Raw genomic sequence first — 16677 nt, forward strand, 5'->3', positions numbered from 1 at the left:
GCGTGTTGCCTGCGAGCGCGTTGGCTCGTGCTCCCAGCCAACAATTAAACAATGGTGGACTTTTATAATAATTTTACCCGTGACACGTAGATAAATAATTGAGTTCCTTTTATGTTATATTAAGTTTCCCCATACAACTGGCTAACGACATATTGGAAGGGGAACATTCTTAATATTTAATGGATAATTGTTTCCTAGACAGTTTCATTTTGATTGGAAGAAAGAAAGAAAGAAAGAATTTTGGAGTATTCGGATAATGGATTTCTCATCTTTCACTCGACATTATTGTTTACGCTGCTTCCGTAAACAAATTGTTTGGCTTTTATTTATTTAATATTATCGGTTATTTAAAATCGTCTGTTTTTCACTTGTGTTATAGATGCGAATAATATTGCACTCTTTGGTTCTGTTTATTTCAGATTTTCATTCAAAATTTAAAAGCAGACGATCTTAATTGTTACAAACGATCAAAAGATCGACAATTGGAACTTTAAAGCTAGAGCAACGATCAGAAAAGAAATATTGTTTCATTGTTGCAACTGTGGAATGTGCATTTCGCATCTGTTGGCCACGAATTGCTTTAAAACCTTAGCCATTGTTGGAATAACAATGGGAATGATTATTATTGTTGCAAATAACATTGTTGACAATAACATTGGACTCTTTGGTTCGTGTTTATTTCAGATTTTCATTCAAAATTCAAGCGCAGACGATCTTAATTGTTACAAACGAACCAAAGAGTTCAATGTTATTCGCAACAATGTTATTTGCAATAATAATAATTCCATTGATTATATGATCAACATAAAGCTAGAGTAACAATCAGAAAAGAAAAATTGTTTCATTGTTGCAACGGTGGAATGCACATATTTCATATCTGTTCTTTTGGTCACCAATTAAAACCTTAGCCATTATTATTATTATTATCTGTTTATTCACCTTAGGTTCACCCCCTGAATAGCCAGTGGGCTAGGCGGGTGTTCAAATATTTTTTTTTTTTTATATACACCATACAATTTTATACAAATTTTCGATATATAAATTTTCCCATTGTTGGAATAACATGGTAATTATTATTATTGCAAATAGCATTGTTGTTGCGAATGACATTGAACTCTGGTTCGCGTTTATTTCAGATTTTCATTCAAAATTTAAACGCAAACTATCTTAATTGTTGCAAATGTTCAAGAAATCGACAATGAGAAAGCTAGAGCAACAATCAGAAATAAAAAATCATTTCATTGTTGAAATTATGGAACGCACATTTCACATCTGTTCTTGTTGGTCACGAATTGTTTTAAGACGTTAGCCATTGTTGGAATAACAATAGGAATGATTATTATTGTTCAAATAGGATTTTCGCGAATAACATTGAACTCTTTGGTTCGTGTTTATTTCGGATTTTAATTCAAAATTTAAACGCAAATGATTTTAATTGTTACAAACGATCAAACCATCGACAATGAGAATTTTAAAGCTAGAGCAACAATCGGAAAAGGAACATTGTTTCATTTTTGCAACCGTGTAATGAACATTACGCATTCGTTGGTCATTAATTGCTTTAAAATCTTAGCCATTGCCGGAATAACAATGGGAATGATTATTATTATTGGAAATAGCACTGTCGCGAATAACAGTGGACTCTTTGGTTCGTGTTTATTTCAGATTTTCATTCAAATTGTTGCAAACGTTCAAAAGATCGACAATGAGAAATTTAAAACTAGAGCAACAATCAAAAAAGAAAAATATGTTTCATTGTTGCATGTGGAATGCACATTTCACATCTGTTGGTTACGAATTGCTTTAAAATCTTAGCCATTGTTGAAATAACAATGGGAATGATTATTATTATTCAAATAGCATTTTCGCCAATAACATTGAACTCTTTGGTTCGTGTTTATTTCAGATTTTCATTCAAAATTTAAACACTGACGATTTTAATTGTTACAAACGATCAAACCATCGACAATGAGAACTTTCAAGCTAGTGCAACAATCAGAAAAGAAAAATTGTTTGATTGTTGCAACTGTGGAAGGAACATTTCACATGGATTGGTCATGAATTACTTTAAAACTATAGCCATCTTTGAAATAAAAATGGGAATGATTATTATTGTTGCAAATAGCATTTCTCTTTGGTTCGTGTTTATTTCAGATTTTTATTACAAAATTAAACGCAGACTATCTTAATTGTTGCAAACGTTCAAAAGATCGACAATGAAAACTTTAAAACTAGAGCAACAATCAGAAAAGAAAAAAATTTTAATTGTTGCAACTATGAAACAATTGCTTTAAATCTATAGCCATTGTTGGAATAACAATGGGAATGATTATTATTGTTGCAAATAGCATTTTTTCGAATAACATTGAGTTCTTTTGTTCGTGTTTATTTCAGATTTTCATTCAAAATTTAAACGCAGAATATCTTAATTGTTCAAAAGATCGACAATGAGAACTAGCAACAATCAGAAAAGGAAAAAAAAGTTTCATTGTTGCAACTGTGAAATGTACATTTCACATCTGTTGGTTACGAATTGCTTTAAAATCTTAACCATTGTTGAAATAACAATGGGAATGATTATTATTGTTACAAATAGCAACAATCAGAAAAGGAAAAAAAAAGTTTCATTGTTGCAACTGTGAAATGTATATTTCACATCTGTTGGTTAAGGATTGCTTTAAAATCTCAGCCATTGTTGAAATAACAATGGGAATGATTATTATTGTTACAAATAGTTATTGTTACTCGCTCTTTTGGTATTATTTAAATTTTAAAGTCAATATTAAACCAAATAAAACTTTTAAGCCAGAATATTTATTAACGTAGAAAATTTAAAAAAATTAAATAAATGGAGCGCATCAACTGATGTCAATAAACGCCGTGGGGTTTATAGATCCTAGGTTCAAAGCGGGGTTAAATATTCATAAACCGCTACGATATACCCGTTTGTATATAATCCTGTCAGGATAATTTCGCGTGCGGCAGCGGGGTCGGCTATTGCACCAGCGACGCCACACTAGCGGGGTCGTCTATTACGTTGTTCTACAAGCTCTGAGCATTGTTTGTGAACTTCATAGCCCCCGGCCATGTACGGAACTTGGACGCTTCTAGAAAACGATTCGGCCGTACGGACGTCGTGGATGTTTAACATTCTGCCGTAGCATTTGTCAACATGCGCCTGTAGAAGAGGGCCGAGCGAAACAATGGTTATGAACGCTTGCCAAAAATCGGCTCTATTGGACGATATCTTTTGCAGATGTCATGTTGATTACGTCATAGCTGGCGTTGGGGAAAAGACCCGGACGCGTATTTGCATCGAGTCATCTTTCCTCGTTAAAGGGCACTCGTAATAATTCTTTTTAATGTTCGCTGCAGAGCGCTTGGTTTTTAAACTGGTACACTTTTCTTTTGCGCTAAGAGCAGTCATAGAAAAGATAAAAGCATTTCCGGTTTATTTTTGAATAATAAAAGCGGAAATCGTTTGGAATGTTTTGATGTGTTCCAAATAACAGCGTCTGATATTATTCTACACTTCTATTTGGATTATTACGTCAGAACGTGTTGTTTCCTAGGCAACTCTTTTAACAATGGAAGCAGCCATCAGCAAGTGTGACGAAATTTACACGCAACAATAATGGCAGAATTCCAAGTCGTCTGCTATAATGTTTATATTATTTCAACCGTTAAAAATGGAATTTGGGTTTCCTTTGATGATAGTAATAATTCACGAGCTTTGTTTTTCCCCCTTCTCCCCTTCCTTTTAAATAAAAAATTATAATTATTTATAATCATTAGTGAGAATACAGGCTACAATTCGTCACGTGTTTTATTTGAAATTCTATCTAAGAGATGAATCTTCTGATTTTTATGTTGGCACACTTGGAAGGCTTTGTAGACTTATTGATCTATCGGTGTTGAAGATGGTGGTAGGGACTGGAGAACTTGTGAGTTACATCTTTGGGGCTAAGTCATGAAATTATAATGTAATACAATATACAGTGGCTGGGGTCTGCTCTCCCTACTTTATATTAGCGCCCTGAAAGTTCTGCTCAAGGTCCTTCACACCACTTTGCTGTTAAAGGTTTGGTTGGCTGTTCAAGCAGAGTTTTAGCTAATCAGCTGTTGTGTGTGGTTGAGGGATAATCCGCAATATTTTTTTATCTTTCCCCTGTAAAGAGGGCTTTGCCTCAGTACGCAGAAGATGATTGTTAGAATGGATGTCGTACAGTGAAGAGATTTCTTCAGGGGCAAAAATTGCCTTAACATGGAATGCTGACTTTTATCGACAATGAGAACTTAAGGCTAATAGATGTCATGAGGGGTCTGACATTTACCCTCCCCCCAAAAAAATAAATAAAAATAAAGAACGAAAAGGAAAGAGGAATAAGTAGATAGAGTAAGAGGAAACAGGCAAGGAAGGTTACGCTGACTTTCATGTGTGTTTGTGGTATTCCTAATAAAATGGACTGTCAGTGTATATTTTTTAAATAATAACCATGCTAATAGAGAAGTTTATGTGGAAAAGCATCTTACCTTTGTGTGGCATCCTAATTTCGCCAAGACTGTTTTTTATTTGACAGCTTTCCGCAAGTTGACCTCCGAATTTCCTACCGGGCTCACCATTTGGTGCTTGGACGCGACCCGACTACCTGAAAATCGGAAATTAACCTCCGTCAGCAACACCAGGCTACCACTGAACGATAGTCTATCTACACTACTCCTACTGCACGCATGCACCCACACACACATACACACCACTGGCGAAAGCATGCCACCCAAGTAGTCCAAGTGTCCAAATTGACCTTAATTTTGCTGTTCAGCCATTGAAGGGGGAATCAAAGAAGTATTTTAAAATGGCCAACTTCTGAGGACCATTTTTTTGCGATGTCCTTCAGCGTCGCCTCTCCATCTACAAAGATCTCCGAGTCGCATTCAAATTTCCATCCCCACGAACCACACAGGACAAAATGTAACATGTCTGAGGGGTTTCATCTGCAGCAATCTATCCATCAATCTGCTCGAGCATCCGCATTATATCGAATCCGGTGTCTAAACCAAACTATGACCTCCACCATCAGCCAACCAATACTACTCCCAGTAAATAGAGCGCCACCTAGCGAACAATCGTCCTCACATCCGTAACCAATAGTTCGCTAATGGTATTTCGTTCTTAAATTGGTGGAAATGCATCTGCCTTGTGCAGTCGAGAAGCTACCAATCGGTGGAACACCACCTGGACTACTAGAAGCCACCCCTTCGATCATAAACGCCAACGTATAATCTGCGCATGACCCATTTCGGTTATGAGATGACCATCTTACTGCAATCGTAGTTCCATGGTACTTTGATTAAATTTTTCAACTGAGATCTGTCCTCTGAGGTCATTCCCCACTTTCCCCAACACTCCTCCTCCCCCAAATATAATGATGCCATCCCAATGCCCATCGGAACTCTCCAATTTATAGCTGGAATTTACAAAGCAAGAAGCCCAAACACATTCCAGCGTCATGTTTTCTTCCTCTGTCTTTCTTCTTATTTTATTTTTTTTTATTCCCCAATGGCTATTTCTCCTTTAGTACCGCCCCCCCCGTCCCTCGGTACACATTTTGGTTTATGGAAGGAGGGTGGCTGAAAGACAAGAAGTGGATCTCGAATATAATATGCAAATTAAGCGATGTTGTTAAAAATAGCGCTGTTTTTGTCACGAAAACCAACCTAATCATTATTCATCTTCTTATTGGATGATTAATGGCGGAAACCATTACTTATAGCAACCCCTTTTTTCAACGTCCAGGTGATTAATGACCGAGATAACTATTCATGTTTTTTTTATTACAGTTTATAGTGTAACATTCATAAATCATGTTCCGATAGGAAACTCATAAACTACTTCTTTGCGCATGCGCGAGTGTGTTGTTTTGGGCTCCAGTTTCCACTTTATAACGAGCAATCTCCAGAAAAGAAACTTCAATTAAGTAGATTCAGTCTTTCTGTCATTCACTCTCTCGTATTTGCAGGATTTAGCTGTCAGAGACTGACAGCCCAGCATGTGTTTGTTCATTCACCCTTCCCTACGTATCACGTGATTAATTTATGGAAGTGGACCACTTAAGCAACGCTGAAAAAATGATTTAAGGTCAATAAAGTTTCGTAGAAAACTAAACTATTGTATCTATTTCAGAAGTAATATCCTTCGTGGCAGCGCAGTGGTTACGCCTCCCAACACCCCTTGGAAAAAGTCCGAGCTTAAATCACTGGAGGAATTTAATTAATTTTTCAATTGAGGCTGTAATTAACGAGCCTTAGGCAAATATTTAAGGTTTACCTCGACGAAATATTCTAGGTTTTCATCCCGCAAAATATGTAAATCTGGCCACGAACACACGCTTGTACAAGACAATACTGCCACGTTGTTTTGTTAATTACGTTGTACAGCTGCGATAGGATAATACTGTATCCATATTAATACAATAAAGACACTTATATACACGGGTGGACAAAAGTTAATGTGTACTCTAGTTTACACGTTGTAAATCGAATTAATAGAGTGGTCTGACAGTGCGTCACTCTGTGAGATTTTGAGGAATATCAAGAACGTTTGAGTAACCTTTCGTGGCCTAAGTGCGCCCAGACTTCGAATTGGATTGATTGCACTGTAGAGAGAGAGAGAGAGAGAGAGAGATCGGAAGGATGGAAGTAGGCCAGTCTCTAGCAAGGTTCACGAATTTGCTCTCGAATGTACAGTACAGTAGATCGACTAAAGGTCACAGCACCAGCAATGACCGATATCCCACCTTAGTTGCCAGGAGACATTGATAAATGAGAGCAGAGTAGCTCTCTTGAGAACCTGCAGCTATATTAGGACGGAATACTGTTTCTATGGTTACTGAGGTGATGCCCAGCATGCAAGACAATTCGCGATTTGTGTTCTTTCACCACATCCCACAAGAACACATTTCAAGAAAAACGTCAACTAGACCCAACAGCAATGGTCCATATTGAGGCTAATACGTTTCAGAGATTAGCCTCGAGTTAGACTACAGACCAGTTCTATCGTGTATGGAGCGGTCTGATGAGCTTCGCTGGAATCATGGCTCATAGGATTCATACCGATGTTAAATCCTACAACTCTCTGTCTCTCTCTCTCTGGTGGGAACGCATTTTCAGCTATGCACCAGCTAGTTTGCATACTTTACCACCCTAGCGAAGGTCTTTCACTATCTTAAGTACCAAACAGTTTAAGTTATCTAACCTTTAGTTTTCATTCCATTTTGTGAGAACTTAAAACAACCAGCTCCTTTCTGTGCATTGGCTGTTTTGATATCCTGTTCTATATAATACAGTAGATAACAGATCCGTCGTTCATGTTCAAGTGATTCTAATACTAAATTTCCATTCCCCACACTATTTCTCTCGAAATGAAACAGCCAATGTACAGAATTCCTTCCAAAAAAATTAGAAACATTTCTTCAGGTCCACCTCACGCCCGAATTACAGCCTGAGTATGTTGTGAAATGGATTCTACTAGGTGTGAGGGAACATAGGTCCAGATTTCGCTATCCTTCCATCAGGATATTTGCCAACATCTGTATTACAGTTGTTGGCAAATATCCTGACATCCCAGCATCCCATACATTCCCAATAGGATTCAGACCAGTAGAACTGGGCGGCTAGGGTAGAGCTTGAAAAATTTGGCAATGATCCTCGAACCATTCGGATACAATTTTTGCAGGGTGCATTGTGTTGTGAAAGAATCCGTCGCAATCCAGATAATATTTGACAGAGACTGGAGGTAACACGAGGGCACCAACTCCATACCATGATACCACTTCGAAGTGGACACGAAACAATTTGAATGCATGGCGTCATCACTCGAGACTCGTCAGACCACATTATCTTCTTCCACTGTTCAAGTCCAGTCTTAACCACACATCGCATACTTTTGAGAACCATGCAGGAAAACAGACGATTACCAGCCTTGGGGCTTTTTAGCACAATTTTGATCACGGGGTTTGAGGCAAAGGTTGAGTGAGTTAGGGGTAGAAGAAAGTCCAAGTTGAGGAAGCCGCGCATGTAATGAAGCATTGTAATATATACCAGCAAGCAGCAAAGGACATTTGCGAAACCAAGTTATCCTATTGATTACAGAAAAATCCCACACGATTCAAATCCGATCCCAACTTGGCAGAATTTCTAAAAGCATTAAAAATCAAAGAGCACTGCGCAACCCATTCTCCCCTAACACTTCAGTCTCATAAATCTCCTTACATTTTCCACTTATTTCAAGATTATCGTCTAAGATATTTGTGCAGTTATTACAGTTGGAATGCCAACACCTTGGCAAACTTAATCATCTCACTTAACTTCCCGCATTCCACCAGCAGGTGGTCTAGTTTGCGTTTCCCTCCACCACATCCCCTCTAATAACAGCAATGAATGCCTCTAAGGATCGTATCTCTGCATTCCCTTATTATTTCTTATCCCCCCCCTTGATAACAAACAAATTCCCAACGTCTAAATTAACTTTCGACACCAGGTGGTGTTAGTTGTTCAACATCAGATTAAGTTCCAGTTCTTGAGATTTAAGTTCCAGTTCTTGATTGATCTTTTGACCTTTGTTTGCTGATATAAATATCTTCGGTCTTCTCTCTCTTTCGCTTTCTCTGTGTGTGTGTGTGTGTGTGTGTTGGGGGGGGGGTGCACCAGGAATTACTTTATCCTTTCCGATAGATGGAGTATATTGACAAAGAAAAAGTTCCGTTTACTGTGACCCCCTCAGAGCAGCCGATCAATTTTAAAATCGCAGTCAGCTCCTGTTGGATTAGTTGTTCTGCTGTTTTTCAGTTCCCTCCCGTTAGGGGGGATTTCCCCAGCTACAGGAGCTGTAGTGACTCGCGTTGAGACGCGGAGCAAAATGAGAGCAGACGTAAAAATATGTTAGGGTTGTTTAATTCCACGCGCGTCGCATATACTTCGACTACCAGCAGAAAAAGAAAAAAACACAGACGAAAGAAGATATACAGCCTGAAGTGGAAAACGGTTTCGTTCTTTGAACTGATTTGTTAAACCTTTAAGATTGTAGACGAAGATAAGGAGGGGATATCCTTATGTCCATGAGCGTGGCAGTTTGCCTGATTTTGACTGCGCCAAAGGAACTAAGGCCGCGAGCGTCAGCACATCGTGTCTGTAAATTGCGCGTAATCTATGAACGGTTTGCCATTTTCCCGGATGAAAATTTCCGGCCCAACTAATACAGCCGCATTGGCTGCGCTGGATGTTTTCGTTTTAATTGATGATTAAAATACGGCCCAGCCAATTGCTATAAAAATTGGCTGGGCCAATACTGGGCGGAATTGGCTGGGCCGGATTTTTAGGTCCGAATTTTAACCATCAAATAGCAGTAAAAAAAGTTAACAATAGTAATAGTTTATGAGCTCCTGTTCCAAATTTGTAGGGGAAACTGAGGAGAGAATTAAACCTAGAACCGTCCCATTGATCAACTAAAAATATGTTGAAAATTTGGTAGCAATCTGCATTTTTCTTGTAGATTAATGCGAAAACATACTTTCATTTATAATTTTTATAGAGGGGGGGGGGAGTTGAAGAACGAGGGCTGTGAAATCATGGCTAGAACTGAAATTGCCCCAAAGACCAACAGAACAAATGTGGCCTCAATTCAGATTTTCGTTCAAGAGTAATACGCGAAATATACTTTCATTTATATGAATAGATTTCTGTGGTGAGGGGCAAGCAGGGAGCGTTGAGCCCTGAATGGGGACATTACTAGTCCAGGAACGGGCACGAAGTAACTTTCAGCAGGCTTAGTTACCACACCCAAAATCTCTCCCAAAAGGAGGGTATCTCAGCCACAGATGGAAGCTATCGAATCTAGAGAGAACCTTATTGATATCATAAACAAATTACCAAACAAAGCTACTGTGGGTCAGATTGATCCCCACTTTTCATAATTAAAATATGTAGCATATGTATAGTAGACCTTCATATCTTCAAATACTAAAAAGTGGAATCGTCCCAACAATTTTGAGATCCTATCACGTTAAACCTCTTCCAAAGATTAAAAACCCATGATCTCCTAAAGACCTACGAAGAATCTCCCTCAGCTGTTCTCTACTCAAAATGTTTGAAAAACTGATTCATCTCGAAGTCGCCAGACACTGCTTTGGTCACAGATTTGAGTTGATCTGTATATCATCTTTATTCTATGAACTAAAGAAGACGAGAAGAAATCATCCCGAACCTTGCCACCCACTTCGGCTAACACTTACAAATCTTAATTCTCTGAGAGATATGTTTCCCTCCAATATCCTAAAAATCTTCAACAAATTAGGCATCCGTCTGGATTAATTATAAGCTTTACAGAAAGATAATCCTGGAGAACTGCTATCAGTTGATGAATCTGTGAAAGGCAATTTCACCTGATTAATGAATGCCTCTCTACAAATAATTTATATAACTTCAAAGTATGTATAAAACTTCAACCTTTTGTATATAAGTGAAATTTCTCTGTAAATTTCTCGGGTCGAGCCCGTATGTACTCTACATGTAACTCGTTGTAGATGTGGTACCTTGCACCTCAGATATAGATAACACACCCTCTTACCACATAGCCATCGTGGTTGAGTAGTCAAGGTTCTGCACGAGACATGGAGGATTGTGCTGCATATGTGGTTAGCTTGTCTGCATCTATCCAATGGTTCTGCATCGGTGATTACCATCAGGTGGTATCTCCTTCTTGTGCAATCGTATTTTAACAAGAATAGAAGTGGAAAATCCACTTCAGACTATAAGGATTGTGAAATAAATCCTTATAGGAAGAAATAACAGAAAAATCTTAAGAAATAAAATCTTGAGATGTTGAGGAATTATGCAGTAACCAATAGCAGAAGCATGTTTTCAGATACGATGGTATTTTTCCAACAATTGGTGCACCACCGCATTTTCATACTGCTGTTGTGACTATCTGGAGAGGGAATTTCATGAACAATGAACAGGTCACAGAGTGAATGCTTTTGAATATCCTCCAAGGTCTCAGGACCTCAGTCCCTTAGATATTTTTTATATGGGGATACCTGAAAGATAAGGTATACGCCCAAAGCCTAAAAATACGCAGAATTTCAACTTACTTGCGCAATGTTGTATGTAGGAGCCTTGAAAAAAGATATCGTTTGTGCATGTATCGGAGGAGGATATTCTGAACATCTTAAATGGGTTTTTTTCAAAGCTCCCACATTAATATTCTATAACTTTCAGGCATTAAGTGTTCTACAAATTACTTACACTGTACTTTGTCCAAAGTAGACACCCATCACTTTATTATAGATTCGGCGCCCACTTAAACACACCACAAGATCACGTACAAACAATTAGTCATATGACAGTTACATGTGGTACAAAGAGTCTTACATCCAAAGAGAAAGCAGTCTTGGAGAAGGCATTTTGGACGACATGACTTTATGGTCCTAGATTATCGAATGACCACACAGCACGTTTGCAATGGTCGAAATGAGAAGTGGGCAGCATGCAAGTACAACATTGGGACACACCACAACAGTGGGAGGTGGAAAGTGCGACAAGTTCAGCCTATGGGAGCAGGAATAACCTCAAAATTTTGCAAAGCAATAATCAGTAATAATCAATAAGCGCACGAACTGTGGTATTGAAAACCAGAACCACTCATAGCACAGAGGATATAATCACTGTTTTCCCCCAGACCAAGTGAAAAAAAATCGCAGTTCGAATCCCGTCAATGACGCCCGGAATTTTTATGGATCTTTTTCACAAGGTAGCTAAGTTAGTTGGTCTCAGGTGAGAGTAGCAAGGTTTTTTATCCTGAAAACTCGAGTTTTTCGTCCAGCAAGCAGCAACTCGACCACACGTAATTTAAAGATATGGCCTAAGTTGCTAATGTGCCTAGAACGCATTTAAACATCATTATAATCAGAGGAACCCATCATATTTATTGTCTACCCTTTAGGTTACTTCTAGCAGGATAAGGCACAATGCTGCTGTGCTTATACCATGTTGGAGTGGTTCAAGAAACACAATGGGAACTATTCTTCTTCAATGGTCCCCAAAATCAGCAGCCCTTAATCCCATATTTCCATAAGAAGGAAGAGCCATCTAGCACTGGATATCACTGCCATCTACTTTTCAAGAATTACAAGAAAGGTCCAGTGTGCATGGATCGCTATAACACCAAAATGTTATCGGTAGTTAGTCTACACGATATTAGGCAGATGTACCTAAAATATTCTAGTCAGGGTTGGGTTCTGTTATGGCCTACTAACATATGCTGCTTCATGAGTATGTAAAATATGTCCTGCGGATCTGTAAGATCCATAAATCAATTTAACTCTGGCCTCAATTTATTGATAATCCACCTCTTTACCATTTTCTAACCTGTAGAATAGGAAGCAGATGATTGTTGATGCTTCCTACCAAAATAAATCCTTTAAATTTCATGGTTTAATGTAGACCGAGTGGATGGTTATAAAAAATAGTGGAAGTTGGCAATGCAGAGTTTTCCTTAAGGCCTATTTCTAAAACTCGCCTTAATGATGTCATTCCAATAAAATCTTAATGGGTTTTATCGGTATGACATCATTAAGAGGTTGCCTTCTGTCTTTCTTCTAAAACTTCTTTTTAACTTTTATTTTTAAAAACACGTTAATCAGGATTTGTGAAGCTCTTTAGCCCCTTTCTCTTAGGTCCCAAATGTCACAAACTTGGACAGTATTTGGTACACCAAAGAGAAGAACTGAGCTTCCATTTTCTGTATTAAACAGATCCGATTAATTTCTCCATAATCCATCCATTTTCCAAACATTCTCATCTGCTGCGCTGGCACACAGTGACGATAATACTGCCCTCTGGCGAACATAACAGCTCTCCGCTCTAAAGAAATAATTAATTAGATTTTGGCATTATTTTTCATTAGTACGGGTGTTAGCAGATGAGTTTTAAAAAGGGAATTTACGCCGATTAAAATAATTCTTCGTATTACTTCCGCCAGTATCACACGGATCTGAAGGCGTAGCAAATTACCACGACACAGAGGGGTCACGCGCATAATAAACAAGAAATGATGCTTGGATTGTAATAAGGTCTTCGTGTTTTTAGAAGTGCAAAACATAATTAACACCGCTGTGGTATTTATGAGAGCAGGTTTATCTTTGTCGGCTTTTCTTTTCTTTTTTTATTCTCTGTGTATTGTCAGAAACTCTAAACTTGTTCAGAAATAATTGTACTCGTCTTATTTTCCTCTACAAAGAGATATGTTAAGTGGCATCGTTCTGTAATCTGCTAACAGTTCTAGCAATTAAGCTAAACATGAAGTCTCTGTTGTTGTTGTAGGGTTTTAGGAGCATCAGGGGCTAAGGCCATATTGCTCCGTATATGCTGTGTATAAGTTACATGTTCTATGGTTGATTTCCTGTTTTGTGGATGAAAAACTCCAGTTTCTAGGTGAAAAACCGTACTACCCACGCCTGAGACCGACTAACTGGGCCACAATGTTAAAAAAGCCTATAAATATTCCTTCCATCATCGACAGGACTGGAACTCAGGTATTTTCCACCCGGTGTTGGGTAGACGGCGATTCTATCAACTGTGTTACCCACGAGGGCGTGTAGTTTCTGTTCTTCAACTGGGAATACCGATATGAAATTCTAGAAGGTAATATCCAGAAATAAAACACATTTGTAATAGCAAAATTAGCAATCTCAAAAGAGTTTAAGTAAAATAAAAGATTTACAGCTTGGACATCAGAAAATGTGCGTTAATTGTACATTAAATAGTCTTCCATAAAACTCCAGCACCAAAAAAAAAATATTATTAGTCACCCGCAGAGGTTTTGCTGCACATTTGGGATTAAATGTAGGGAAACCCTTTGGGATTAAATTGAATAGGTCAGACACTTCATATTGAAATGGGATTAAATTGAATGGGTAAGACACGTCGAAGCCACATTCCACAGAAACATTAAACTATACATTCAAGTATATTGATAACTACAGTACACTGACTGTTCAATAAATTAAAAACCTTTTTCAATTGGCGTCAACAGATAATTAAACATATGTTATTCAGATGTCAGTTGCCACATGGTATGATCACAAGTTGCTTGGTTTCTTAGTCAACCTGGTCATACAGAAGATAGGTGATCTTTCTATTCTTCAGAAATGTGATTTGTTGGAGCAAGTTTGGCAGGATCCACACTTGAGAAAACAAAGGACATCACGTGGGATCGAAAGCAACCATCTCAAAAGTTACAATGAGTGGAAGACAAGAGTAAAATGTAATATCCAATTTTGTGTCTGAAATACGAGGTCCAGTATGCAAGAAATTATTGAAAAATTTCAATTTAAGACATGGAAAGACCCATTTACAACCAAACTATGCAGCGAGAGATAAAGAACCTGAGTTTTGGTAGACGTATACTTTGTAACAGAACTTCTTTCTATAACAAAAATCAAAATATTCGACTGTAGTGGTGCCACCAACGCAAAAACTGGACTAGAAATAATGGAAAAAGATCGTATGGTCTGACGAGTCTCGAATTGCACTTCTTTTTGCACCAACAATGGAATTAAAGTGTGGTTTGAAACTCATGAAGCCATGCATCCAGACTCTTGTCCACCACTCAAAGCTGCTGTAGGTGGTATCATGGTATGGAGTATGTTCTTTTGGTACAGAATAGATGCACTCATACACTTAGAAAGACGCGTCACTTCCAATGAATATCTTTCTGCCGTATTGGACCTACTTCACTCTGCATTTTAACCCGGATTGAGATGGAATCTTTCAAGACGACAACGCAAATATCCACCTTGAAAAAAAAAAAACTGTATCAGAAAGTTTTCAGGAACATTCCCAACAATTTCTCCAGATCTAAGTACGATGGAGAATGTCTGGGATACGTTCAGTTCAGGGGTGAAGGAACACGGTAAGCCTGGTAAGCAGGGCATAGGGGCGCCAACGTCTGGGGGCGCCGAAATTTAAAAATTTTATTTTAATAATATTTAATAAAAATATCTCAAGGGCACCAAATACATTTCTGCCTAGGGATGCCAAAAACCCTAGAGCCGGGTCTGGATATGTTGGAAAGGGCAGTTCGGCTTCGCGATTGTCTACTGACCACAATACAATCACAAATATCCTGATGGAAAAAATAGTCAAATCTAGAGTTAGACTTTCTAAGACATCTAGTGGGAATTCACGTCGTACGGGCTATAATTCGGGGAAAATGTGTCCCTACTAGAGCTTGCATAAATGTTTCTAATTTTTTGGGCAGTGGATGTATTTTGAAATAAATTGATATATACTCGTACTTAACATATAGCATACATTAAGTTGCTCTGGGCGTACCTCTATTGTTCATCACTATTAATGGGATTGTTTCTTACCGGGAAAAAAGCTGGCCAAGAGTGAAAAATCTTAAAGAGATAAATAAATATGTTTGAGTCTGAGTGATAGGTATGGTATTCTTAATGAATCACAACATAGGTTCTTTCCTGACCAATCTAATTTAATCATCATGATGAAGTGATAAAATAATTGGATGCTAGCAACCACTTGGACATTATTCACTTTTACCCCTAATGACCTTGATGTGAAACCGCATCAAAAGTAAAGGTTTGATACGGTTCCTCATGAAAGGGTATTATATAAACTGGAGTAATTTGGGATTCCTGCTGATGTCATTCTTTGGATCAGTGGTTCACTAAAAGATAGAAGGCAGAAGACAGTCGTCATAAATGGAAACTATTCGAGTGGACCATTACACGAAATCCCTCAGCAGTGCTGGAACCAATTCTGTTTCTTATTATCTTTAATGATATTGCCGGAGTATGGAAACTATCAAAGTTTTGTTGATGATTTGAAGATAGCAGGGGTAGTTGACGATCAGAACCACGCTATATTGCTGCCATATTGCTTCAAAACGACTTGAATTGGTTGATAATGATCTGAAAAATCGCAAGTGAAGTTTGATGCTTCTAGCAGAATCTAGGAGTTACAAGTTAAGAAGTGGAGTTTGTTTAAACTATCTCATGGGGTTTACTTTCGGACAGCGTATTGCTTGTCACAGTGGTCGAGGCAGAGAGTTTGATAAAGTTTAAAGCGAAATTGGACAGGCACTTTTTCACGATGAGTGACTGGAAATTATTTAATTTCATTTTTTTTTTTTTTTTATGGCGGACGCAGAAAAAGTTCCCATTCTTGCATCATTTTGCCAATCTAATCCTAATAAAATACAATTAGAACAATTAAAATGAGGTTTTTAAAGGCCATTTTCACTTCCATAATTCCAGTTTAAATAATATTTTGGAGATGGATTTACCTCATAGACAGTTGCTTTTGCACTTAACGTGCACCAAATCTAATAGAAAACTAATTAATGCAATGGTCTTGATGCTCATTAATGAACAAACAAATTTTCATTCACAACGAAATGCCTCGGTAGCCCAATACCACAGCAACTCATTTTGAAGACAAAATTTGTTCTGTTGTGATCATCAAAACCATTCGAGAGAAAAAGCATAGGAGAAGAGAGAACAGTCCTCCTAACTCAATACAATTTCAATATTTTATAATTTTGAAGATCTAAAATTCTTTTCGTTTTGAGTTAAAGACGGTGAAGAATTTGGTTTTGACTGC

General features: G+C 37.9%; 1 protein-coding gene across 1 annotated transcript in view; it reads right to left on the minus strand.

The window, feature by feature from the left end:
• Positions 1 to 16677, minus strand: part of LOC150077524 (paired box protein Pax-6-like) — a 107169-nt gene that overhangs the window by 65623 nt on the left and 24869 nt on the right. Inside the window, exon 2 of the mRNA XM_090386910.1 lies at positions 4534 to 4649. Within this exon, the coding sequence (XP_090243036.1) occupies positions 4534 to 4546 (13 nt within the window). The 5' untranslated portion in view covers positions 4547 to 4649. The remainder of the gene's footprint in view (positions 1 to 4533; positions 4650 to 16677) is intronic.

Source organism: Mastigoproctus giganteus, chromosome 12 (assembly GCF_048544385.1).
Source record: "Mastigoproctus giganteus isolate SK-2022 chromosome 12, ASM4854438v1, whole genome shotgun sequence".
Classification (NCBI taxonomy): Eukaryota; Metazoa; Arthropoda; class Arachnida; order Uropygi; family Thelyphonidae; genus Mastigoproctus; species Mastigoproctus giganteus.